At 32.0% G+C, this 27,242-nt stretch overlaps 1 protein-coding gene across 1 annotated transcript in view; it reads right to left on the bottom strand.

The window, feature by feature from the left end:
* Positions 1-27,242, bottom strand: part of LOC145332693 (uncharacterized) — a 109,714-nt gene that overhangs the window by 73,487 nt on the left and 8,985 nt on the right. The window contains exons 4-22 of the mRNA XM_080177711.1: positions 26,371-26,462; positions 24,025-24,149; positions 23,291-23,354; positions 22,667-22,778; positions 21,675-21,761; positions 21,252-21,362; positions 17,955-18,013; positions 16,808-16,898; positions 16,301-16,357; positions 15,058-15,166; positions 14,015-14,067; positions 13,593-13,693; positions 9,853-9,909; positions 9,395-9,447; positions 7,785-7,997; positions 7,391-7,470; positions 6,225-6,287; positions 5,470-5,562; positions 1,366-1,434 (exon numbers count right to left, since the gene is read on the bottom strand). Coding sequence (XP_080033837.1) covers positions 1,366-1,434; positions 5,470-5,562; positions 6,225-6,287; positions 7,391-7,470; positions 7,785-7,997; positions 9,395-9,447; positions 9,853-9,909; positions 13,593-13,693; positions 14,015-14,067; positions 15,058-15,166; positions 16,301-16,357; positions 16,808-16,898; positions 17,955-18,013; positions 21,252-21,362; positions 21,675-21,761; positions 22,667-22,778; positions 23,291-23,354; positions 24,025-24,149; positions 26,371-26,462 — 1,689 coding nt within the window. The remainder of the gene's footprint in view (positions 1-1,365; positions 1,435-5,469; positions 5,563-6,224; positions 6,288-7,390; positions 7,471-7,784; positions 7,998-9,394; positions 9,448-9,852; positions 9,910-13,592; positions 13,694-14,014; positions 14,068-15,057; positions 15,167-16,300; positions 16,358-16,807; positions 16,899-17,954; positions 18,014-21,251; positions 21,363-21,674; positions 21,762-22,666; positions 22,779-23,290; positions 23,355-24,024; positions 24,150-26,370; positions 26,463-27,242) is intronic.

Raw genomic sequence — 27,242 nt, 5'->3', positions numbered from 1 at the left:
GCTTTCATCTCTATACTAGATACATTTCTTTCCTAATAGATAGATAGATTAGTTCAGCTTCTAGAGTAGCTTTCATCTCTGTACTAGATTCATTTCTTTCCTAATAGATAGATAGATTAGTTCAGCTTCTAGAGTAGCTTTCATCTCTATACTAGATACATTTCTTTCCTAATAGATAGATAGATTAGTTTAGCTTCTAGAGTAGCTTTCATCTCTGTAATAGATTCATTTCTTTCCTAATAGATAGATAGATAGATTAGTTCAGCTTCTAGAGTAGCTTTCATCTCTGTACTAGATTCATTTATTTCCTAATAGATAGATAGATAGATTAGTTCAGCTTCTAGAGTAGCTTTCATTTCTGTACTAGATTCATTTCTTTCCTAATAGATTTATAGATAGATTAGTTCAGCTTCTAGAGTAGCTTTCATCTCTGTACTAGATTCATTTCTTTCCTAATAGATAGATAGATAGATTAGTTTAGCTCTTAGAGTAGCTCTCATCTCTGTTCTAGATTCATTTCTTAGATAGATAGATTAGTTTAGCTTCTGTAGATATATCCTAATATATAAAGTAGTAAGCGTTTTTGTCTGTCCCGAAGGATCTCGCTAACCGCTGAACTGATATTGTTTTCCTTTACAGTGAAGCTTCTTATAGATCCTGGGAAGGTTTTAAACTATTTTTTGGGAGGGTGTCTTCACCCCCCCCCCCAAAAAAAAAAAAATTATGTTGAATAAAGTCGACTTTTCCCCCTTCTAACTTAAGTGCCCCTAGAGGCTTCTAGGGGCGTAGCCGCTAGTTGATAGATAAATTGGTAGAATTTTTATTACTGTTTTGAAAGTAGCGGGACAAAGAGTCTCAAAAATCAGCCATGTGACGTCATAAAAATGAGATTTATGAGAGGAGAAGTGGGAAAGAAAACTCCTAAAAAGAGATGGATAATCCTTCGTTTTTATATCTTCACATGGCTGATTTTTAAGACACTTTCTCCAGCTACTTTTGAAAGAAATTGAAAATAGGATTACCCAGAACTCAATTTAACCTAACCTTAAACTAAAGTAATAAGAAAACAAACCAAAAACTACCCCCTCTCTTATTTATTTTTTTCTCAAAAACTGATGAGTTAGAGTTTCAGTGCTCAACAAGGCACTTTGAGGGAAAACATTACATTTTGAAGAAAGATGATTAAAGTACCCTAACATATTATGACGTCATACGATAAAATAACCAATGAGAGGCCAACATAAATTTTACCATTGGTCAATTACAGTGTATACTGGTCTCTCATTGGCTATTATATCGTATGACGTCATAATCTGTTGAGAGACATTAATCATCTTCATTTTGAAGAAACCTACTAAAGTTTACCTTATTTTCACTTTCTAGTTGTTCCTTTAATTTAGCAGTTTCTTCATCCATTCTCTGCTTTAGTAATTCCTGAAAATAACAATAACGTCTGTCCCTTAAGATCTCGGTAACCACTGAACCGATCGGATTCTACTCTTCAGGGAATATACCTACTGGTCCTGTGGAGGTTTTAGGCTATTTTCTTGGGAGATGGGACACCCTCATCCCCCCAAAAAAGAAAAAAATCCCCCAACCAATTTTTTAAAAACTATTTAAAATAGTGTTGGAGTGGGGGCTCTCCAGATAATAAAAGATGTAATTATACCTCTTGGGGCAAAGCCCCTAGAGGCTAGGGGCGAAGCCGCTAGTTCCTGTAAATAACAATTAAAAACAAGGATGATAACATCCGTAAAAGCAAAGTCCTGATTTATGTGGCGCACCCTGTAGATATCTAGCTATCTATGAAGGTGGGTAACAAAAATTAAAAAAACACCCATTTTTTCACAATTTTAAAAATTAATTTTTTCATCAATCTTACATCCAACCTATACATTTTATACACCAAAATGATCGTTTATTCATGTAAAAAGCGCACATAATGCTATTAAACCAAAAACCGAACTGTTTTGCCGTTATTCACCGCCAAAGGCGTAATTTTTGACGTTTTTGCCGTTCCCGAGGTTCTAATGGGCATTTTTGGTAAGAAGACGTTGATTTATCAAGATAACTGTAAAGTACTTTTATTTAGGAAATTTAATTTACTAAATTTCATGTGAAGTAAAATTTTTTGTATATCAAACCGATTTTTGTCAAAAGTAATTTCGAATGCACAATCACATGATTTATGTTTCTTTTATTACTTATGTTATAGCAATTATTTATATTATATTCACTTCATTTTCTTGTTTTAACCATTGAAATCTATCTCGACAAAAAAAGGATAGCTGCACAAAAAATTTTACTTCACATGAAATTTGTAAATTAAATTTACAAAATAAAAGTACTTCACAGTTATTTTGATAAATCAACGTCTTCTTACCAAAAATGCCCATTAGAACCTCGGGAACGGCAAAAACCGTAAAAAATTACGCCTTTGGTGGTGAATAACGGCAAAACGGTTCGGTTTTTGTATAAATAACAAATGATGTGTCTTGAAAAGTTCTACAAAAATGAAGAAATAGTCTAGGGCCCTAAAACGACTCCTTCCCCCCAAAAATGGGCAAAAACCATCATTTTTAAAAAACATGCACAGGGTGTCCCAAAAGTGTAAAAATTTGAAAAATAGGCAAATATTATTGTAATTAGTCAAAATCTGTATCTATATGACAGTTTTAAGTAACTTAAAATTAGAAAAAAATTTTTTAAAAAACCAAAAATTTTTTTCTCTTTTTTTGAAAATACAGGGTGTCCCAAAAATAGGAAAATATTGATCTGGCCAGAAAACACTACAGCCAAACATACTAAGACACATATTAGAGTAATTTGAAAAAAATAGCCAATTTGGACCAAGTTTTAGCACTACAGACGCAAAAATCACATTTACAGGGTGTCCCAGAATGAAATTTGACAACCTTTTAGTCCCAGGTCATCCAAACCGTTATATACCACATATGCCCACAGATAAAACACAGGATTTAAGCCAAAAAAAAATGATTTTTTTTGGACAGGTATTTTGGGTATTATGCTAGATATCCAAAGTACACTTTTTGTTAGACACCCTATAAAATTAGAGTTTTGGCCTAAATAGCATTATGTGCGCTTTTTACATGAATAAACGATCATTTTGATGTATAAAATGTATAGGTTGGATGTAAGATTGATGAAATAATTAATTTTTAAAATTGTGAAAAAATGGGTGTTTTTTTAATTTTTGTTACCCACCTTCATAGATAGCTAGATATCTACTGGTGCACCACATAAATCAGGACTTTTTTAAAACGACCATAGCGCCAAAACTACTTGACCAATCAGGACGTTTGACCCCACTATAAAATGCTTAGGTAATGCCCTTTTTGCCCATAAAAATTTTTGGACGATGGAGGACGTGTACGCCGAGCTGGCCGCGCATATGTTTAAAAAGGCAGATTCGAATTGCGCAGATAGTTTACTGTGGATTTATGACTTGGGCCTACTAAATTTGACCTCAGCCCACTGTAGGTGAGATGGACCAATGAAACTTGCTGGAGATACTATCAGATACCTAGTGAAAACACTAGAAAAGACTAGAGCTCTCTATCCCAGCTGACTTGGCTGAAGTACTCCGACAAAGTGGATCGTGGTAGATTTTAAGATGTCAAAAAAGTCAAAAATCTTGAAAATTTCTCGGTTCTTGACTTCCGGGGCCCATATGGAACCTTGAAACTCGTTTTAGACTATGTATTGCGCTAATAACCCTATCTTAATCTTCATGCCATTTTTAAAAAGGTATAAAAAGTTGTTTTAGCTTAACTGTGGCCCAGATGAGAGCCGCCATGTCAAAGGGTAGCTTTAAAGATGGGTTAATTTGGATCCTGCTTTTACTCACGTCCTTAAAGAGATGTGGCCTCCCAGCAGCCCCGATCTAATCCAATGGACTTTTGGGCCTGGAGCGCCATTAAAGCATGAACCAATAGACGCGCCCATACCAAAAAGACCTATCTCGTTGCTCCTATCATGGAGAACTTTGCCTGCTTGAACAGGGACATGGTGACCAGGGTCGGCATGCGGTTCAGGGGGCGGGTAGAGGCGGTGATTGAGGCTAGCGGCGATTTTATTAAATAATCTAATAGTCATATACCTAGGTTGCTTCCCAGTTTTTAAAATTCAATAAAATCTTTAAAATTGACGATTGTATGTTTATTTGTTTAAAAATAAGAAAAAGTCCGGATTTATGTGGTGCACCCTGTAGACATCCAGGGACTCTGAAACTTTTTTTTGGCCATCCAGCATCCTTGAATCACCCAACGGACCAAAATATAGAGTATTAACAAAATCGGAGAGGTAGTGCAGAAAAGTGGTACATTTGGCAAATAATGCACCATATATAAGGGGACTTTGGGCTGTTTATTACACTAATCCCCAAAGTTTAATAATTCTGTTTTCTTTTTCGTTGGCTCAACAACTTTGGGAACTTTTATTGAATTTTAATTTATTGGTTCGTTAATTTTCGTGTCCAAACGTTTCAACCACTAATAGTAATCTAATGAAGTGATAATTTTTTGCATAATCATTGGGGATATACATAAATTTATCGGCCATTGACTTATCCCTTTAGATCCCTGTACATATATAGATCGACAGCACATTTTAAATAAAGAATATCAATTAGAAAGTTGAATAAAAACTCTTAATAAAAAAAAAACAGAAAAGGTGTTGAGTTTGACCGTAGCCGAAACCTGCAACTCTTTAGGAATGCCTAATGGGTTGCTAAGAGTGGCTTATTCTTTTGCTAAATCTTATTGGGTGGCTTTTAAAAACTGCGCGGCTGAATATGGTTTAGACTGCGGCTGTCGGGCCCTAAGAGATACTAAGTAAAGTTAATATCAAATTATTTCCAAACAAATACAGTTTTTGTTGTCAATTTCATATATTGTGATTAGATTATTCTGGGTAAGGTTTCAAAATTTTAATAAGAATTTTAATAATCTAAATTTTTAATCCTAATATAAAAACTAAATTTTGTAATTTTGGAGAAATTTTATTAAATACATTTACTTTTATAACACTTTTAGTAGTGTTTTTAATTTGATAAATAGATTTGTTTTATTTTCTCAATTGCAATTTTTGTATTTTCATTGTAAAGGAGAACCATATAGGTCCAGCGGTAAGCGAGATCTTATGCTACACACAGACAGATAGATAAACATATATCCTCTCACTTTTATATGAGAATAATCCGAGCCGATAAAAAATCTTAAAAATAGCACCTTCTAAATCGATATATTATTAACTGGATATTGTTTTAGGCTCTCATGTGTACTCTAATAAAGTGATACTCGAAGCTTGCTAAAAAAACGATACCACCCCAAACCCTTTATTTTATTCCATTCCTTCGTTACTGGAGAACGAACTGACCAATAAATGAGGTTCATAATAGCAACCTTAACTTTTCCAACCAATATATTCACGTATTTCAATATTCATTACCTTTTCTTTTGCAAGATTCTCTTTAATAGCCATGGAATCTTTTTCCATGTATTCTTTCAGTTCTTGTTTGTCCTGTTCTATTCTGGCTTTTATCTAAATAGTAAATGTATAAGTATAGATGCATAAACCAGACAACTACCTGCCACACGTGGTGAAGACCCTTTTCGTCTGCTAAATTACTTTCTGTTCTTTTGTTGGGGCTTGACTGTGTTTAAATTTCCGACGCTGTTAGCTGATTCCAGAGACCCAATACAAAATCGGAAAGGGTCTTCACCCTGTGGGCAGAGTAACATATAGCTAATGCCCACTTTCTCATTTACTTTAATATCTAAATAAAAATGGAAAAAAATGAATAGAAATACGGTTAAAGTGTTTAAATGGCAGATTTACAGTGCTCATAAAAGAAAAAGAATATTTTTTTTAAATCACGAAACCTTTGACATTTGTTTTATATGTTATAATATTTTTCATTTCTGTTGCAATATTGTCAGACACACAGACCAAGTAAACTATATTCTGGATGCTCAATGATATAGAAAAACTCCACACAAAATTCAGTCATCTATCTTGAAAAGCAGTAGAGCAAATCTCATTTTTTCTTATGTTTAATTTATTCTTTAGGCCAGATAAGATTAGGTTTTATTGGGTACTTTGTAGCCACGCAGGGTTAGAGCCCCCCTCATGGGTTTATTTAAAAAAGAATGGCAGAGGGCTTCAATGTTCAACAAAAACTTTAAGAGAAAGGACCTAAATACCTGATCAGCCTCTGCTTTTCTTTGTTCATTCTCAGATTCAATCTTCTCAAAAAGTTCTTTTCCCTAAATAGAAGTAAATGTCATCAAATATTGGAAATTAGTTTTTGATCAACTTAATAATGCTTGTATCTTACACCAGATTATCTAATAAATTGAAACTTGTAGCTAGCTAAAATAACGATACCCTCTATCAAACCCTTTTAGCCTATCCCCTCCTCTACTACTGGATAAACGAACTGACCAATAAATAATATCCATGTTAGCAACTTTTCCCTGTCATAATATCCACATATTTTACACCATTTTAATAATGTAACAAATATTATTTTAGTAGTGAAGATACTTTTTTGGCGCACATAACATAGCAGAAGTTAGAATCATTATTAACGTTTTTAGGTATGACGCGGTGGTATGCTTAGATTCGAAACTTTTGGACATACAACGAGCATATGCGCTACATGTTATAGTACAGATGATTGTACATTTAGAAATTTTCATTAAGTTGGTATTTAAAGACACTTTGACCTTAGCAACGCCTTTGACGTATATTACATTTTTCTTTAATTTCATTCCTTATAATAAAGAAACAGGATGAATGTTTGTACTGAAGAATCTCGCTAACCGCTGAACTGATCGGGTTCTCCATAACAGAGTAGCTTCTCATAGGTCCCTGGTAGGTTTTATAACTATTTTTAGGGAAGGTACCACCACCTTCCCAAGAGAAATCACAAAATAATAAAAAAAAATTACGTAGAGATTTGAACGCTACATAAATTTTTTTCTTCTCAAACTAGAAATTTTAAATAAAAAAAACAATTATTTAAAGTGCCACTAAGGGCCTCTAGTGGCGTAGCCGCTAGTACTAAAATTTCTGAAACGTTAAAACTTCATGGTTAATCTGTTGTAAAGATTTTAAACAACTAAATGACAGAAAGGCACACATACCTCTCACTCCTTTCGATTTTAGATTTAAAGAGGGGTAATTTTTTTATAGGCAATTTATCTTGGGAAGAAAGTCCTCAAAAATAAATATACACCTCACTTAGACCTTAACGACGCTTTACTGTAATGGAGGAGACCCTGATCGGCCAAACGGTTAGCTAGATCCTTTGCTACAAATAGGCATCCTGTTACTTTTGTAGAAGGATATCTTAACAAATAATAACCTGTTCTTTCAAGGAATTTTTTAATTGGTCAGATTCATTTTCAATTTTGTTTAGCAGATTCTTCGTTTCATCCTCCAACTTTAATTAATCTTGTTTAGGTTAGGTTAAAAAAGATACCCCAAAGGGTTTGGTATACAAATAGTAATTTTCAAACAGCAAACAATCTTCAACAACGTTTATATGGCACTTAAAATCCCTTACTTAACCTCCCCTAACCTGTAATTTTACTAGAAATAGCAGCACCCTAATAAATGACAATGAGTCTCAACTTAATGAACCAATCAAAATTCAATAACAGTCCCCAAAATTGCCAACGAATAAGAAAATGGTATTATATAACTTTGGGGTCTTAAATTTCTCTTGATGAAAATAAATAGGAAAGATTAATCTTCCTGTTTCAAAGCCTCAGCATTTTCTTGTTTCCGCGCTTCATTCTCTTTCTCTTGAATTTGGCGCATTTCCTGAGTTTCATCCAATAGTGTGTTGCGCATTTCGTCAATGCCGCGAGTCAGCTGATCTGTGACACTTGTAATGTCGTCTTCAAGTTTGTGCTTTAGATTGTCCAGTTCCTCTCTTGTTACCTCATCGTTGTGGTCAATCTTGTTGTCTGTTTAAGTTTTAGTTGTTTCAAATATAATGAATGTATAGACCTAATGTCTAAGGTTCTTAAAGATAGTTTATAATTAATGCTAACCAGAGCTACGTCTGTGCCTCAACACGCTCAACACTGTGATAGGTTTGAAATTCAGTTTAACACTGTGTCATAAATAAGGACATTAAAAATGGTTCCTAGTGCTGCAATGCCAGGTGTGCAACATTTAAAAAATAGAGTAGGGCTTGGCCCAAAGAAGGTGCAACTCATTACCATGTACAGTAAGGCTTCCAGTTAATGGTTCTACAATTAAAGAGTTGGTTGTCTGATGGGTGTTACTTAACCTTATACCCATGGGTTTCGGACAGAAAAAGGAAAATTTGGCTCCCCTTGCCCATGTGAGGTGATTGATAATCATAATTAAGGCTTTAAATAAGTTTGTTTACTTATTAACCCATTAGTGCCGAGCGCCACTTTTATGGGTCGATCAAGCTGAAAATTTCAGGGAAGCTTTATAACACTTTTTAGAACTTTGATACGATCTGATACAACCTCATGTAATCTATAGGGCTACAAGTAATATACGAAGCAATTTATTTCAAATTTAGTGTTTCAGCCGGTTTTGGCCGCCGTAACCGGGTAGAAAAGCCCGTTTGTCGAAGTTTTAAAACCTGACATAAACAAAAAAAGAACATATAAAAATTGGATGATACATATCAGAAACAGAGCATAAAACTATTGGAGGACACATATAGAGATTACTAGGGTAAACTGATTAGGGTGGCTCAAGAATAATAAATCATAAACAAAATATTTAATGGTTGAAAAGTTAAAATCGGGTAATAAAACCAAAACCGAGCCGGGTTTTAAAACTGTCGGGTATTTATGGCCATGCCGAACCGGGTCCAAATAGGGCGTAAAAAATCATATAAAAAATAATAATTTGAATAAAACGAATTCACAAATAGATGTTCTTGTCAATAAACATTAGATTTCACAAAAAAATCAGCAACTTAACTATAAAAACAAAAAAGTTATTAACGTTTTTCTAAAGCACCTTTTTTTTCGCGGTTGATCCATATTATCCATATCATAGATCCATATCTGAGACTTCTCTCCAGGGACAATAGATAAAGAACGGAGTAAAGGGGAGGCTCACAAAAGGATGATGAAATTTGAAGACTGGAAACCGTTTTTTTTTCTCCATTTTTTGGAACCGGGTTTTAATACCCGGTTCATCACTAATGGGTTAATTAAGTTTTTTTAGGCCATATATATATACAGACCAGTGTCATCAAAAATCTAATATTGGTTGTAAAAAAAAATCATTTGAACAGTACCTATTAATTATTATTTTCTGAAATCCTTTCCCATAAATGTTCCTGTAAAGTTCAATATTTGAAATATTTTGCCTAATCTTTTGATTCCAAGTTGAAGATTTGTGTTGGTATTATCAAGGTCATGTCTATTGTTCACAGGTGCTCATACAACACAGAAAATTAATAAAACTTTCAGGAAATGTTTATTTATATTTATTGTTATTTAACTGGTGGACACTTTTTTCCTCAATTTAATAATAAAAAACTTTGATTTTAAGTATGTCTTGATATAAAAAGTTAAGTAGGGGCTTGAGCAATAAACACCTTTTTTAAATGGAGGGGGGGGGGGGGTTATTAATCTATTATTAAATTGATAATATTAAGTATCAAATGTTCTTTTCTTTTAAAAAAAGTATGTTAGCATTTTAAAAGATTTGTTCTGTAAGCTTTTTTGACAGATTGATGTCCTAAAACTTAGCCATGTTTTCTTCCTAATTTATTGATTAGAATCAAAATGTTTAAATTTGATTTTTGTTTTGTATGAACGTCACCTTAATTCAGATATTGAGGGTTCAATTTTGTCTGCTATATATTCTTCTAAAGAGGTCCTGAAATTTATAAATAGATAGATAGATATGTAGATGGATAGATAGATAAATAGATATGTAAACATATAAAAAAGGGTTCAATTTTGTCTGCTATATATTCTTCTAAAGAGGTCCTGAAATTTATAAATAGATAAATAGATATGTAGATGTGTAGATAGATATAAAGATATGTAGATAATTAAGGGCTCAATTTTGTCTCCTATATATTCTTCTAAAGAGGTCCTAAAATTTATAAATAGATAGATAAGTAGATGGGTATTTAGAGATATAAATAGGGCTCAATTTTGTCTCCTATATATTCTTCTAAAGAGGTCCTAACATTTATAAATAGATAGATAGATATCTATATGGATAGATAGATAAATAGATATGTAGAGATTTAAAAAGGGCTCAATTTTGTCTCCTATATATTCTTCTAAAGAGGTCCTAAAATTTATAAATAGATAGATAGATATGTATATGAGTAGATAGATAAATAGATATGTAAACATATAAATAGAGCTCAATTTTGTCTCCTATATATTCTTCTAAAGAGGTCCTAAAATTCATAAATAGATAGATAGATCACAGTGCCTTCGAAGGTGCTTTGACTTTAGTGTCAGAACCTAAATTGGGACATAGTGCATTTCATTACCCTTGGTTAGGTAACTTCATTTCACTTTTCAATAAAATCTAAAATGCAGCAGTTTTTGAGAAAATTAGATTTAAAGATTTCAAGTTCAATTTTCACCCACTAGGAGTTACCGCATAATCATGACAAGAAAAGCAAAGATTATTTATTTAAAATTTTGAACAACTTTGCTTTTATAAAGTCAGTCATAAAACCTCTCTATATATGATTTATTTAAGGCTGAATTTCCGTGACCTTAGCAAAGCAATTGATAAAAATGGCCATTAATTAACTCACTTCAGGGGTGGTTTTATGAAGAACTTTATAAAAGCAAAGTTGTTTAAAATTTTAAATAAATAATCTTTGCTTTTCTTGTCATGATTATGCGTTAACTCCTAGTGGGTGAAAATTGAACTTGAAATTTTCAAATTTAATTTTCTCAAAAACCGCTGCATTTTAGATTTTATTGAAAAGTGAAATGAAGTTACCTAACCAAGGGTAATGAAATGCACTATGTCCCAATTTAGGTTCTGACACTAAAGTCAAAGCACCTATGAATGCACTGTGAGATATGTATATGGATAGATGGATGTATAGATATGTATATGGATAGATAGATATATAGATATGTAGATATATAAATAGGGCTCAATTTTGTCTCCTTTATATTCTTTTAAAGAGGTCCTGAAATTTTTAAATAGATAGATATATATGTATATGGATAGATACATATATAGATATGTAGATAGATAATTAAGGGCTCAATTTTGTCTGCTATATATTCTTCTAAAGAGGTCCTAAAATTTATAAATAGATAGATAGATATGTAGATGAATAGATAGATTGATATGTAGATGTTTCTGAAATTTTTGAAATTTAAATATTTTCCCTTTTTCCAATTTTCGTTTATTTTTCTTCCTTCTAATTACAAAAATAAGATTTTAACATAGTACAAGTAGATTTTTTTTATAAATACAAAATTTTTCTCTGTGCTATATTTATTAATTTTCAATCTATTCAATTATCTTTCTATATACCAATTTAAAATTTAATTAAAAAGCATTGTTTATCTTTGTAATTAGGTTTTAACAAACTTTAAAATTTAACAAGGAGGATTTCATTCATAAAAAATAAAATATAAAAATGGCATATTTATAGTGTCTGATCATTTTGGCAATCATCATAAAAAATTTAGGCCAAAATAGCAAAACAATCAATGTGTTTATAAAAGAAAAACTTACTTTCAGGAAACGACTATAGAGTACCAGCTTTATACCGAATTTTTACAGAAATCCTTGTTGTTAATAGTTATTTCTCGCTTATAAATGGCTTTCCGCGGATATAGAATGAATACGAGAATAGTTATTTCTTTCATCGTATTATAAACGTCTTTCCGCGGATATAGAATGTACATTTATAAGATTAAACCAGTTTTTTTAGCCCCGAGGTGCCGAAGGATGAGAACCGGTTCCTATCCACCGGATTCAAATGAATACGAGAATAGTTATTTCTCGCATCGTATTATAAACGGCTTTCCGCGGATATAGAATGTACAATTATAAGATTAAAACCAGTTTTTTTAGCCCCGAGGTGACGAAGTTACTGGCTAAAAAACTGGTTTTAATCTTATAATTGTACATTTTTATATTCGTAGAAAGCTGGATATAATTCGATGCTAGACATAGTTTTTTCGTATGGATGAGAACCGGTTCCTATCCACCGGATTCGAATGAATACGAGAATATATACTACATGACAATTTATGGATAGAGGAAATTGTTTCCGACGGACGGACTAACCCAAATTTTGACGATAACAGGTTTGCACCTTTAAGAAAAGAGTTATACGTTTTTGGCAGCAAAGCTTTTCTATATTAGAGTAGGTTAGCCTGCCTGTGCGCTAGTAAATGTTGTATGATTGCAATGATAGAAATTGGACGACAAATTAACATTCTGAATAATGATAAACAAAATCACCCCTTCTATAGATCAAAAATATTGGTTACAAATCTTTAATGTAAATAGTCGGGTATAGTCCCTTTCGTAACATCGCATCTTAAGGGGCGATTCTCCTTATTTTTCACAGTAGCCTTTCTCCTATTTCTAGCCTATGCGGGGGGCTCTAACCCTGCGGGGCCAATTACCTAACTCTGTGGGGCAATCACCTAACCCAATATAACCTAACCTAACCTAAAATAACCTATAAAAAGCCATTTTAAAAATACGACGAATCGCCTTATGGGGCGATGTTACGAAAGAGACTATTCCCAAATAGTCTAATGTTCCTTCCCTCCAAATATTGCTATTCAAACGAGAAAAAAAAAACGTTTACAATAAATCCTTCTATTTATTTAATCTTCATAATGTTTTTTGAGGAAATTTTACAAAAAACAATTTTTTGATTCCATTAGTTTATAAAAAACCACCAGGTGGTGATGAATTGAATTTCTTTGCTTTTATCTTACATCAATCAATCAATTATGGCTTTTAAAACCGAAAATTTTACAAAAAAAAACAGATAAGGAGGGGGGTGGGGGGCATTTATTTCCATCCCCTAAAGTTATATTCAGGATAGAAGAGGACATTGGGCTGATTATTGAATTTTAATAGCTTGGTTCATTAAGTTAAGTGTCCAGACGTTTCAACCGCTTATTGTAATCTACAGAAAGGGTAATTTTGTGTATTATCATATAAAATGTACATCAATTTATTGGCCATTTATTCATCCCTTTAGATCCATGCATTATGTAATACTAGCGGCTTCGCCCCTAGCCTCTAGGGGCTTTGCATGATAAACATTTTGTTTTTGGCGAAATACGTAAAAGGACTAAGGAAATCTTCTACAAAAAAGGATCAAGGAAATACCCTACAAAAAAATGGGGGGGGGGGATTTTTTGTTTTTTGGGGGGTTGGGGGTGTCCCACCCCCCCAAGAAAATAGCATAAAACCACCACAGGACCAGTAGGTATATTCCCTGAAGAGTAGAATCCGATCGGTTCAGTGGTTACCGAGATCTTAAGGGACGGACGGACGGACAGACAGACAGACATCGTTCTACTTTGTATTATAGATACCTTTTTTGTTGGTTATCCGCAAGGATTGCTTTAATGTGGTCAATTTCTTCACTATTCCCCTCCTCTTGCTCAGAAAGTCTGCTACTTAATTCTTCCTTTTCCTTCAAATAATAGTCATTTATCGCATCGTATTATAGACAGCGTTCTGCGTATATTAAAATAAAGATTTATAAGAAAAAAACAGTTTTGTTAGACCGGAGTGGCTCAAGGCCCGTCTTAGAAAACTGGTGCTAATTTTATGATTTTTATGTTAATATTCGTAGAAAATTGTCTGTAAAAACATGCTTTATATGATATTTCAGCATGGCTCGGAACCCGTTTTAAACCAGGGGATGTTAATCGATTTCGAAATCATACTGGAATAAATATTACAAATTTTCTACACCATTACACTTATCCCTGTGAAAGACACAAAATAATACCTTTTTTCTTTCATTTGATTCTTCTTGAAGCATATCCTGGAGTTTTTGGTTTTCTAAAAAAGAAAAAATGTTATAAACATTCAAAAATTGTTAAATAGTACGATTTAAAAATCCTGTTATATAAAGTAGTATGATTTTTTTAGTCTATCTATCTAACTATCTATCTATCTATCTATCTATCAATCCATCAATCTATCAATCTATCAATCTATCAATCTATCAATCTATCAATCTATCAATCTATCAATCTATCAATCTATCAATCTATCAATCTATCAATCTATCAATCTATCAATCTATCAATCTATCAATCTATCAATCTATCAATCTATAAATCTATCAATCTATCGATCTATCAATCTATCAATCTATCAATCTATCAATCTATCAATCTATCAATCTATCAATCTATCAATCTATCAATCTATCAATCTATCAATCTATCAATCTATCAATCTATCAATCTATCAATCTATCAATCTATCAATCTATCAATCTATCAATCTATCAATCTATCAATCTATCAATCTATCAATCTATCAATCTATCAATCTATCAATCTATCAATCTATCAATCTATCAATCTATCAATCTATCAATCTATCAATCTATCAATCTATCAATCTATCAATCTATCAATCTATCAATCTATCAATCTATCAATCTATCAATCTATCAATCTATCAATCTATCAATCTATCAATCTATCAATCTATCAATCTATCAATCTATCAATCTATCAATCTATCAATCTATCAATCTATCAATCTATCAATCTATCAATCTATCAATCTATCAATCTATCAATCTATCAATCTATCAATCTATCAATCTATCAATCTATCAATCTATCAATCTATCAATCTATCAATCTATCTATCTATCTATCTATCTATCTATCTATCTATCTATCTATCTATCTATCTATCTATCTATCTATCTATCTATCTATCTATCTATCTATCTATCTATCTATCTATCTATCTATCTATCTATCTATCTATCTATCTATCTATCTATCTATCTATCTATGTCAATGTCACCTTTTTCCAACGCCTCCTTGAGAGTAAAAGTATTTTCATCATTTTCCTTCAGTTTTTCCCACAACTTTTCTTTCTCCCCAGTTATACGGTCGTCAATATTTCTGCAGACCTGGGAAAAATATGTTTTCTCGTATTCATTCGAATCCTGTGGATAGGAAATAACTAGGTCTAGCATCGTAATATATCCAGCTTTCTACGAATATAAAAATGTACAATCACAAGATTAAAACAAGTTTTTTTTACGCCCGTGCCTTCGGCACCTCGAGGCTAAAAAATCTGGTTTTAATCTCATAATTGTACATTCTATATCCGCGGAAAGCTGTTTATAATACGATGCGAGAAATAACTATTATACAATTTTTTTTTCTAGGAGCGAATCTCCTTCATGACTTATTTTGTCTTTCAGTCATCTTGTAGTTAGTATTAATTAGTAGTATTATAACTGTTATTTAGATATTGAGAAATGGTAATTTTGTTTATAATAATTAGGAATGTATATCAATCTATCGTCAGTTGTCTTATACCTTAAGGATCAATTAATTGTACTTAAGGATTTTTTACTAAAATAAGAATTAGCAGAATCCAAATCTGTCTAAGCATCAATTTTGAGCAAAAAGCTACAAATATATCCTTGCTCTATAGCATTGAGTAAATACTTTTTTTGTTCCTATTGATTTTTTGGTAAAGAAGCTACTATAATTCTCTTTGTCTGTCCGTCCGTCCGCAACGCTATGATGAATATTTTTTCGGCTGATTTTGAAGATAGGCGACTGAGAGTTTTGGTGAAGATTCCCTGAATCAATGAGTATCCAGTATATATGTATTATTTGTTCCGTCAGTCCGTTGGTCAAGACATTTAAACTACTTTTCTAAATTGTCTTATACAATTGACATTGTCCTTTGGCCTTACATGAATTGTTTGTTCTTCGTTACTCATGGATGTTGTCATCCTTGATATTATCCTACATAATAACATAACTATAAATTTACAGGGAGGAACATTTGGCTGTTTAATACACTAGTCCCCAAAGTTTTATAACAACGCTTTTTATTCGTTGGGTCAACAAATTTGAAGACTTTCAATTAATTTTGTTTGGTTGGTTTTTGTTTTGAGTGTCCAAACGTTTCAACCCCTAATTGTTATCTACAGAAGGGGTAATATTGTGTATTTTCATTGGGGATGTACAATGTACATCAATTTATCGACCATTGTCTTATCCCTTTAGATCCCTGATAAATGCACCTGTTCAAAATCGCTGTAAATAGCCTCTTTTTCCTTTTGCCTCGCCTTTTCTTCGTTCTATAATTAACAAATAATGTTTTTTTTAACTAAATAAACGTATTTTAGAATTTAATTTATTGTTTTGTGCTAAGGCATTCCTCTATTCTACCTATGAATGTCGTGCATATGACATAGCGCCAAAAGGAATTTTAACGTCTTTAGATATGACGCGGAACGAGATTCGAATCTAACGACGAGCGTATGAGCTACGTGTAAAGCTAGAGTTGGAGGTTTTAATTGTATAGTTATTTATCGCATTATATCATATATAGACAGCTATCCACGGATATTAAAATGAAAAGTTACAAGATTAAAACCAGTTTTGTTAGGTATTGATTTTTATTTCAATATTCGTGGAAAATTGTCTGTAATATGATGCAATACATGTTTTTTTCAGTATTGCTGAGAACCAGTTTTAATTCAGCGGATATTAATTTCGAAGCTATATTGGGAAAGTGATATTACTACCTTAATTTTATCTTCAAGTCCTGATTTAGTTTTGTCAATTTCGTCCAAAATTTCTTTGCCCTGCTGGATTATTTCATTCTCTAAGTCAAGCCTAAATATTAATACACATTTGTTTGTGTTTTTGTCTGTCTGTCGGTAATGTCTGGGTGTTAAGGTTTCTTAGTAGTGTATAATCATAGCCTCTTCGCCCCTAGCATCTAGGGGCTTTGCCCCAAGAGATAATTAAAAAAAAATTTAAGATGTAACCACTTATTTCGAACATGTTAAGAAAAACATAGTTTGGTGCTGCGAACCATAATTTTATGGGTTATCCATAACGCTTTCTTTTCAATCTTTTAATCAATTTTTTCCCCACCCCCAAGAAAATAGCTTAAAACCACCACAGGACCATTAGGTATATTCCCTGAAGAGTAGAGCCCATTCGGTTCAGCGCTTACCGAGATCTTAAGCTTCAGACGGACAGACAGACATCGTTCTTCTTTGTATTATAGATAACTCACTTTCTACTTTTTAGATATTTTATTTGCTTTGCTCTCTCTCTCTTAGAAAGTCCGTAGTAGATTTAAAACATGATGGTTTTTAACTTCTTTAACAACAAATTTTTGTATGATATAATTCTCCTATTCATATGATTTTTTGTATAATGTACCTTAAGTAAGACAACAAGGCACAATATTTGGAGCTAGAACCCAGTAAAAGTGTCTGACTGATTATGACGTAAGAAAAAAAAATTAGCCAATGAGAGTCCAGCATACATTGTAATTGCCTCTCATTGGCTAATTTTTTTTCTTACGTCATAATCAGTCAGACACTTTTACTGGGTTCTTGGAGCTATAATCAAACCCTCAAATGAAACTGTGCAACAGATTGATTTTAGCTTTTTTTTTAGACTAGCAAATTAATGTTCTGCTAATTAGGTTCTGACACTCTACAAGGGTTATTGTTCGTTTGTTCTTCCTTCTGATTTTAGAGCTTCGCTTTTGTGGATGTTGTCATCCTTGTGTTATTGTAATCAATGTGCAGCACATTAACTTTCTGAATTTGTCAATGCCTGTCCATTGTCCTCTGTATAATTTAAACTAATCATCGTTCAATCGCTCAATCTATCTATCTATCTGTCCATCTATCTGTCTATCCATAAATTTACCTTAGTTTATCCCTAGCCTCTCCTTCTGTAGCGATAGCATCTTTTAAAGCAGAAATATCCTAAATAAAAAAATATTATATATGATTTTTCATTACGCATTAGAAGATTTTTAATTGTTTATATTGACTTCTAATTGCTTCGCCCCTAGCCTCTAGAGGAATGTGGGGGAGGAAAAGAAAATGACCTAAAACCAACCTCTGGACATTTATAAAGCTTCCCTGAAAAATACAGTTAATTCGGACCAAAACTTACCGGAATTGTCACAAAAAAACTGACTACTTTATATTATAGGACTAGCGGCTTCACCATTAGCATCTACAGCTCTGTATTCGAATACTACTGAACATATTTAGTTATTAAGCAATGATTGGTTGATACAAAATTGAAGTATCCAAACTTATCCACTAATAATTGGGGGTATACATTGATTTATCGTCCATTGTCTATTTTCCTTAATATCCCTGAAAATTACAGAGAAGCTTTGCTTGTATTAATAAGATATTTAATATTTTATTAATGAAGAACAAGGATTATGCATGGATATAGGGGTGGGACAATAGACTAGAAATAATTGATCAATTCACCCCAATTATGATAAACAAATTAACAATTTTGTAAAATAAAACTATTGGTGACAAAGTTAGAACATTATTCTAAGCTATCAAATGAAAGAGTTTATTAATTTTGGGGGGCAGGATGATTTTTAGGCCATTGTCCCACCCCTCCCTGCGTTTTTATGCAAATTATAAGGAAACAAAGATAAATTATAATATTGTAATAATGAACAAGGATAAATGTATCCTTTGGTAGCGCAGCAATAACAACTTATGGACTGTAAATTAATAATAAAACAGCCGGACGCAAGGTCTATAATCTAGTTAAAGCACTCATTAGCTTTGTTAAATCTGTGTTTGTAAGTATGTACAATCATACTAGCAACATTTCTACCACTATTTTTGATATACAGAACGCAGGGTTCCAAAAGGATAAGACTCTGGTCGATGAATAGATGTACATCCCCATTGATGATATACATAATTAGCCCATATGTAGATTACAATTAGTGGTTGGAATGTTTGGAAACTCAACTTATTAAACCAACCAAAATCAAAATTCAAGAAAAGTCCCCAGAGTTGTTCAGCCATCGAATGAGAATACGTTATTTAAAAAGTTTGGGGACTATTTTGCAGCCGCCTCCTGAAAGATCTTTTTTAAATATAATTTTATACTAAATTATTATTAACGTCTTATGACTAAACACCTACAGACATACGATAATTGTTTTAAAGATTCGCTTATAATGATATGCATATTTTTGTACATATTGTATGTTAATAGTATATATGAACAAAATATTTATAAGGGAATATTAACAAGGTGCTAATATTTGAAATGGGAGTAAGGGAACATTGGGCTTTTTATTACACTAGTCCACAATGTTATGCAATAAAGTTTTCTTATTCGTTGGCTTAACAACTTAACAACTTTGGGGTCTTTTATGGAATTTTGATTGGTTGGTTCATTAAGTTGGTGTTCAAACGTTTCAACCACTAATTTAATATAAAAAAAGGAATAATTTTGTGTATCATCATTGAGGATGTACAATTACATGAATTTATTGACCATTGTCTTATCCCTGAGACTTTTCAGCCTATAATTCTTTATCTACAGAATGGAGAAATTTTTTTATTATCATTATCAAAGTGCCATGCTTTCTAAATCTAATTATTTTAAACCTGTAACCATTAAAAATGGTTCCTAATACTGTTATGTTAGGTGCGCGCAGGGAAAAGGAAATGTGATTCTGACAAACAATTCTAAAGAAAAATTTACCCACAAACCCCTTCTCTTTTTCTCCTCTTCCTAAACACCCCTTCAGTTACATGAAAAACAAGTTATACGCCAACTTTACCCCAACAAAATATTAAATTTTGCGGCAATTTCAGTTGGAATTGATTGGCCCCTGGGTGCGCGAAACTAATTGACAGAATAGGGGATTGTCTTAGCAAAAAAGGCACAACTCATTACCAAGCACAAGAGAGGTTGTCTAATGGGTGTTACTTATTCTAATACCCCGAGTGTTTGAGCAGAAACGGAAATATTTGTCAACAGTATAGATGTATATACAGATAACTACCTCCCCCCCTTTTTCAATGACCTTTTTCGTCTGCTAGCAAAATATCTTCTGATACTTGGCTGTGTTAATATTCCCAACACCATTGATTGATTTTAAAAGATCCATAGAGAGTAGGCACAAGGTCTTTGTGATAGGGAAATATATTTAGTTATTCAACCCATTCCACCTATAGTGTTTCACTCTAATGTTGAATCGATCTATGAATCATTCTTTCAATATATTACATTTTGCAGTGATTTCATCCACTTTATCTTGAAGAGCATGATGTAAATCTTGTAAATCAATCAATAAATCAATCAATCTATCTATGAATCAATCTATCAATCAATCTATAAATCAATCTACAAATCAATCTACAAATCAATCTATCAATCAATTAATCAATCAATCTATCAATCAATCTATCAATCAATATATCAATCAATCTATCAATCAATCTATCAATCAATATATCAATCAATCTATCAATCTATCTATCAATCAATCTATCAATCAATCTATCAATCAATCTATCAATCAATTTATCATTCAATCTATCAATCAATATATTTACACACCTTATTACATTTCCCAGTGATTTCATCCACTTTATCTTGAAGAGCATGATGTAAATCTTGTAAATCATTCAATAAATCAATCAATCTATCTATGAATCAATCTATCAATCAATATATCAATCAATCAATCTATCAATCAATCTATCAATCAATCTATCAATCAATCTATCAATCAATCTATCAATCAATCTATCAATCAATCTATCAATCAATCTATCAATCAATCCATCAATCAATCTATCAATCAATCTATCAATCAATCTATCAATCAATCTATCAATCAATCTATCAATCAATCTATCAATCAATCTATCAATCAATCTATCAATCAATCTATCAATCAATCTATCAATCAATCTATTAATCAATCTATCAATCAATCTATCAATCAATATATCAATCAATCTATCAATCAATCTATCAATCAATCTATCAATCAATCTATCAATCAATCTATCAATCAATCTATCAATCAATCTATCAATCAATCTATCAATCAATCTATCAATCAATCTATCAATCAATCTATCAATCAATCTATCAATCAATCTATCAATCAATCTATCAATCAATATATCAATCAATCTATCAATATGTACACACCTTATTACATTTCCTAGTGATATCATCTACTTTATCTTGAAGAGTATGATGTAAATCTTGTAGATCTCGTTTTCTTTCGCCGCGCTCTTTGTCCAATTTTGATATTAAATCCTAGAAAAATGATATTTTTAAAATTCCGGAATTACTCTGATGCTATTTAAAATAGGCGATTGTATTTTTTGTGTGAAAATTTCTGTTATAAATGGGTATCCACTATAGAATTCACTTAGTCAACCTGTCTGTGATTTATTTAGCTATTATAATCTATCTATCTATTTTATCTACCTGCTTTTGAGAACATCTCTCCTCTCACTCCTCCTCTACTAAAAATCTATCTATCTATCTACTTATCTATCTATTTATCTATTTAATCTACCTGATTTTATCTTTCTACTTATCTATCTAATTATCTATTTTATCTACCTGGTTTTGAGAACATCTCTCTTCTCTCTCCTCCTCTACTAAATTCTCTATTTGTGATTTTGTATTTTCCAAATCTTGTTCCATACCCTATTCAAATAATATATAATCCAGTATGGCTTCGAACCGGTCAATATCGGCTGGATTAGAACCGGTTCTCAGCCATACCCAAAAATCATGTAAAACATCGAATTACAGACAACTTTCCACGAATATTAAAAAAAGTTCAGAATTTACCAGCATCGGCTTCTCGGGGCTAACAAAACTGGTTCTAATCTTATAATTTTTCATCTTAATATCACCGGAAATATGATACGATAAATAAATATTTATAAGGATGACAACATCCATGAAAGCAAAGCTCAACAGATCAGCCATTAACAAACATAGAGTTAATATACTTCTAATATATAAAAGAATACAATGTTAGAGATTATAAAGTTGCTACACTTTCTAAATGATATCCTGTTTCATGGTTAATTATGTATGTAAAGTTTGAAACGATAGGACGATTCTAACATGCCTAATCAGGTCCCTCACTAACGTAAATATATAACCCTTAGAATATAAAAACTTAGCTTTTGAAAAAGGAATTCAGAATAATTTTACAGTAATGGTCTTTAAATTATTGACTATACTAGTATATATTTAATCACGTTCTCTTATTTGTTGGCTTAAAAACCCTTGGGATTTTTTTCATAGCGTGCCTACCAATAGTTTTAACATAAAGAATGTTTTTTTATATCATCATAATTGGTGGTGTACATCCATTGCCGTATCCCTTAAAATTAAATTACCCAGAGATCTAAAGGGATAGGACAATAGCTGATTAATTGATTTACGTGTATCCCCAATTGATGATACAGAAAATTTCCCCTTCTGCAAATTATAGTTATTGGTTGACGCGTTTGGATACTCAACTTAATGAACCAACCCTCCCTCTCTAAAACTACCCTAATGATGGAAGCGTAGCTACTCTGTAATAAGAAGTGAACCTGAACTGCATCAGCCAATGTTTTCTTCATAACTTCAGCTTCCTGGGCTCGCAATAGTTTTTCCTCGTCTAATCCATTCTTCAACTGATTTACCTCCCCCTTGCGTTCTGTCCTGAAAATTGATTATATTTTTCTTTCGTTCTGGCCTTTAATTTTGATTAGTTACTTTTGAGATATAAAGAAGTACTTGTAAATATTGACAGGAGAAAATTTGTCGTAAATTTAGCATGCTAATATGGACCTCATTTATTAATCAGTTCATTCCTCTAGGGAATGAAGTAAAGGGGGTGGATAGGGGGTATCGTTATTTTAGCCAACTGGAAGTATTACTTTATTAGAGTACATTAAAATCTGGAGCAACTTCCAAGTAATTGTATATTGATTTATACAGGTAATACAAGTTTTTTTTAAATTGATTATAACGTAGGAGTATAATTAAAATTTTGAAAAAATTAACTATTGGTTGAAAAATTGGTGGAAAATTTAAAACTAAATGCCTTTTTTCAAAAAGCCATTAAAAACACGAATGTTCTTTTATTCAGTACCAAAACGTAAAATGACTGGATTTTTATTAGTCCAATTTACTAAGTAGGGATCTAGAACTACTACATTTATTATAGTTACCTCTCATTGTCTATTTTTGTGTTGAGATCATTTTCAGCAACTTTTAACTGAGCGTCTAATCTTCCTAAAATTTCAAATATTGAAATAGTAATAATAATAGCTTCACCCCTCGCTTAAAATGTTTGGCGTTATCCTATTCATTTATTCATTTTTTTGTAGTAGGGGGGGGGGGAGGGGAACTAACAATTTCCTTTCCTTATTGAATATTTTTTTTGGCGGGAGGGGTCTTTTTCTTTGGGTTATATCTCTCAGGTGTTTGTAGTAACCCACTTCTTATAGCTTAAAACCTTTTAAGCTGTTCACAAATAAATTAAACATCTATTTTTTAAAGCAGCTAGAAAATTAAATTTCTACAATTTGATACCTATCTATCTATAAACCAACGGACAGACAAAGGAGTACATGTGTATTGGTCAAAGTAAAATATTCACCTAAAACATCAGACATCTATTTGTACTATTAGCCAAGAAAATAAAGATAAAAGTCATTTTCCCCAGGGATTTTAAGGGATAAAACAATGGATGATAAATTAATGTATGTCCCTAATGATAATAATCCCAATTACCCCTTATATTGATTAAAATTCATGGGAGACAATTTTAGACATTACTATTTTGAAACCAACTCAATTTTAAATCAATAAAAGTATCTAAAGTTCATATGAATAAGTTGTTATAAAACTTTGGGTACCAGTGTAATTTACAGTCCAACGTCCCTTCCCTCCTTATTTTTACCTAAATCATCGTCAAGTTTTTCTTTAGTGTCTTCAAGATTATGCTTCAAAGATTCTAAGTTGTTATTTAGATCTTCATTGTGTTGAGATAGTTTTTCTTCCAACTTGGCTTCTAAGTCGTTTTGTCTAAACAAGAATAACAAGATTAAACAAGGATAAAGCGCAGCCAGAAAACCAAAATTGTAAGAAAATTCGTTGCAAAACTATCAAATACAGGATAATATTTATAAATATAATATCCAACTACTACAGGAATCACCAAGCCAAGTTTGAAACAATAGGACAATTCTAACATGTCTTAATTAAAGATTATAGCTGTCCGTTACGAATTGACGGAACGACCCTAATTGTAGAGAAGCTTTGCAATTAAATAGGGTTCTCCACTTTTATATGGATACATAGAAAAGCTCTAGAAATTATTGTTGACACATCCAGACATCCAGATACTACGTAGCACAACTGGAAAGTTCTACAGACAGACAAACATTTTGGAGACCATTGATTTAGAGTTACTTGAGGCCAAGGAACTACAAAAACACCCAATATGTTTTACTCCCTTAAAAAGTATTACCCCAGGGTAAAATTTGCTTGAGGGGAGTAATTTCTTTCCTGAAACCTGTTGAGAGGGGTTTATACTCCCATCATAATCTGTATAGATACCCTCAAAAATATTAATCCCGTTGGTAGCATTTTTAGAGGGGTAATTTATTGTAAAAATTAAGTTTTAATATCTTGTGTAATATAAAGTAGTAATGTTTATTTTTGTCTGTAGCTTAAGATTTCTATAACTACCAAACCAATTGAGTTCTCCATTATAGGAAGCTTCCCATAGGATGGTTTAGATCGATTTTTTAAATGAACTGTTTTATGGTGGCCTTCTGCTATTTTTTGCCATTTTCCACCCCCTAGAATACAAGCCCCTAGATGATAGAAGCGCAACCACAAGTATCAAAATAAGTCTAACTAACTCTCTTTTATACAGCTCGCGCGTTTTGTTAAACCAATCAAGCACACACGTTTGTTTCGCACACACCATGCTTACACACACACCTAGCGCAACCTCACACACAAACATCACTCGCACAAACAAACACACATGCACACAAAATTTTCGCAACAAGTTATCTACCTCTCTAGCGCTCGCTTTTTTTGCACAACCAAGCGCATACACACACACACACACACATACACACACACACTCATACACACTCACATACACACACACACACAAAGAGAAATGCACTCAATAAGTACTCACACACACACACACACACAAAATAGAGTAATAAAATAGGATTGCACATGCACTTGTATTAAACATTTTAGTTTAAATTTTAAACGCTAGGTTTATGCAATTCTAATCAAATATCTACATAAATTTATTTTAGAATATTCAATCATCTTATTATAATAAACTCACATTCATTTCATATTTTAAAAATGGCTTCTATGATAATAAATAGATCTATTTTATTAGCACATCTAGAAAGTTTTAAATTTAAGAATGAAAAAATTTATATTGAATATGTCATATTTATCATCAAGTGTAGAAAGAACTCGTCCAAATTATTGTATTTCTGCTGCTGGTACTAAGACTAAAGTTTTAAAATACAGCTATAGGTTACAGGAAGGTTCATCACTTTATGGGTGAAAGGTACCACAACCCACCCTAGAGAGTTTGCCCTTGCCTTTTAACAAATAATTTAGAAATGGTTCAATTTAAACTAAAATTAAAATGTTGGTGTTTGACTCCCTAATAGATGTCCTATGAGCTACATAATGATGGGAATGTTAACAATAAGCCATCTACTTTGAATAGAATCTGAAAATAACTGAAAATAATGTTTACACACAATTCTGATTCTAACAGACAGATGGACAGACCGACTGGCCGAATCTTTAAATTAGTCAGCGGCGACGCAAAAAAAATTTAGAATGTTGGACCCAAAAAACACAAGATATGTTTGAATGGATTTGTTTGGAAGGGACACGTGGCCATTTACCACCCCCCCCCCCCCTTCTGCTGTAAGTCATATAATTCATATATTTTTTCATAAAAGCGCTTTTTTAGTTTTGGGTTAATTTCATTAGTTTCATCTTGTCAGAATTAGGAAATTTATTTGACCAAGAATCTTAAGAGACAAGATGATTGACAATAAATTGATAAAAACACACATTCATACTTAAATTGCCACTTGTTTAGATTACAATTGATAGAGAACCTTGAATACTAAGTTTTTTTTTATATTTGGGTACCAGTATAATTTACAGTCCAATGTCCTTCCTTTCAGGTTTTTAATCAACCTATTCGCACCTAAATTATTCTAAACTATGGTGACTATAATACCTGGCTAGGGCTGCAGCCTTTTCTTGTTCCATAGTTGCGGCCAGGTCGGCCAGGCCGTTGCTCACTTCAGCTTTAGTTTCCGTTAGAGTGTCCTGCAATAGTTAAATGTATTTTTCTATTTCATTTTCGGTGTATGAAAGAAAGAGGTAGGGATACTTAATAATAATAATTTCTTAAATTTGGCGATTACATATAAGTTGGAGTTGTTTGCACCCCTTCTATTAAGCTCCAGTCGTTAGGGGTTAATTTAAAAATCGATGTTTAAAAATAATGATCAGCCATTTGGAGTCTCATAGCCCTTAATGTTTGGGAGGTAGAGGACATTTGACTGTAAATTATAGTTGTACTTTTGAATTTCCTCTTACAATATAAAGATAATATTACTTACTTTCAAACCTAAAAATGTTTTTTTTCCAAAAAAGTAAATATTTCCATTTAAACTATTAAAAATAAAACAAAATATTATACATATTATTTTATTAATGTGAAATATTTTACTGTATTTATATTATAAAAAAAAAAAAATATTATAGTTTATTTCATGTTATTTGTAATTGTACTGAAATAAATTAAGCTATTAAAAAAAAAAAATAGTTATTTCTCGCATCGTATTATAAACAGCTTTCCGCGGATATAGAATGTACAATTATAAGATTAAAACCAGTTTTTTTAGCCCCGAGGTGCCGAAATATATATTTATATTCGTAGAAAGCTGGATATGATACAATGCTGGACATAGTTTTTTCGTATGGATGAGAACCGGTTCCTATCCACTGGATTCGAATAAATATGAGAAAAAGTTTTATTGATATGTTTTCTAATTTGATGGCTTCAAAACTTTAAGTATTCTTATTAAATCTTGATTTATAGCT

The sequence above is a fragment of the Acartia tonsa genome, chromosome 11 (assembly GCF_053477335.1).
Source record: "Acartia tonsa isolate MP-2025a chromosome 11, ASM5347733v1, whole genome shotgun sequence".
NCBI lineage: Eukaryota > Metazoa > Arthropoda > Copepoda > Calanoida > Acartiidae > Acartia > Acartia tonsa.
The sequence above is the reverse complement of the archived record's forward strand: the minus strand, read 5'-3'. Positions and strand labels throughout refer to the sequence as shown.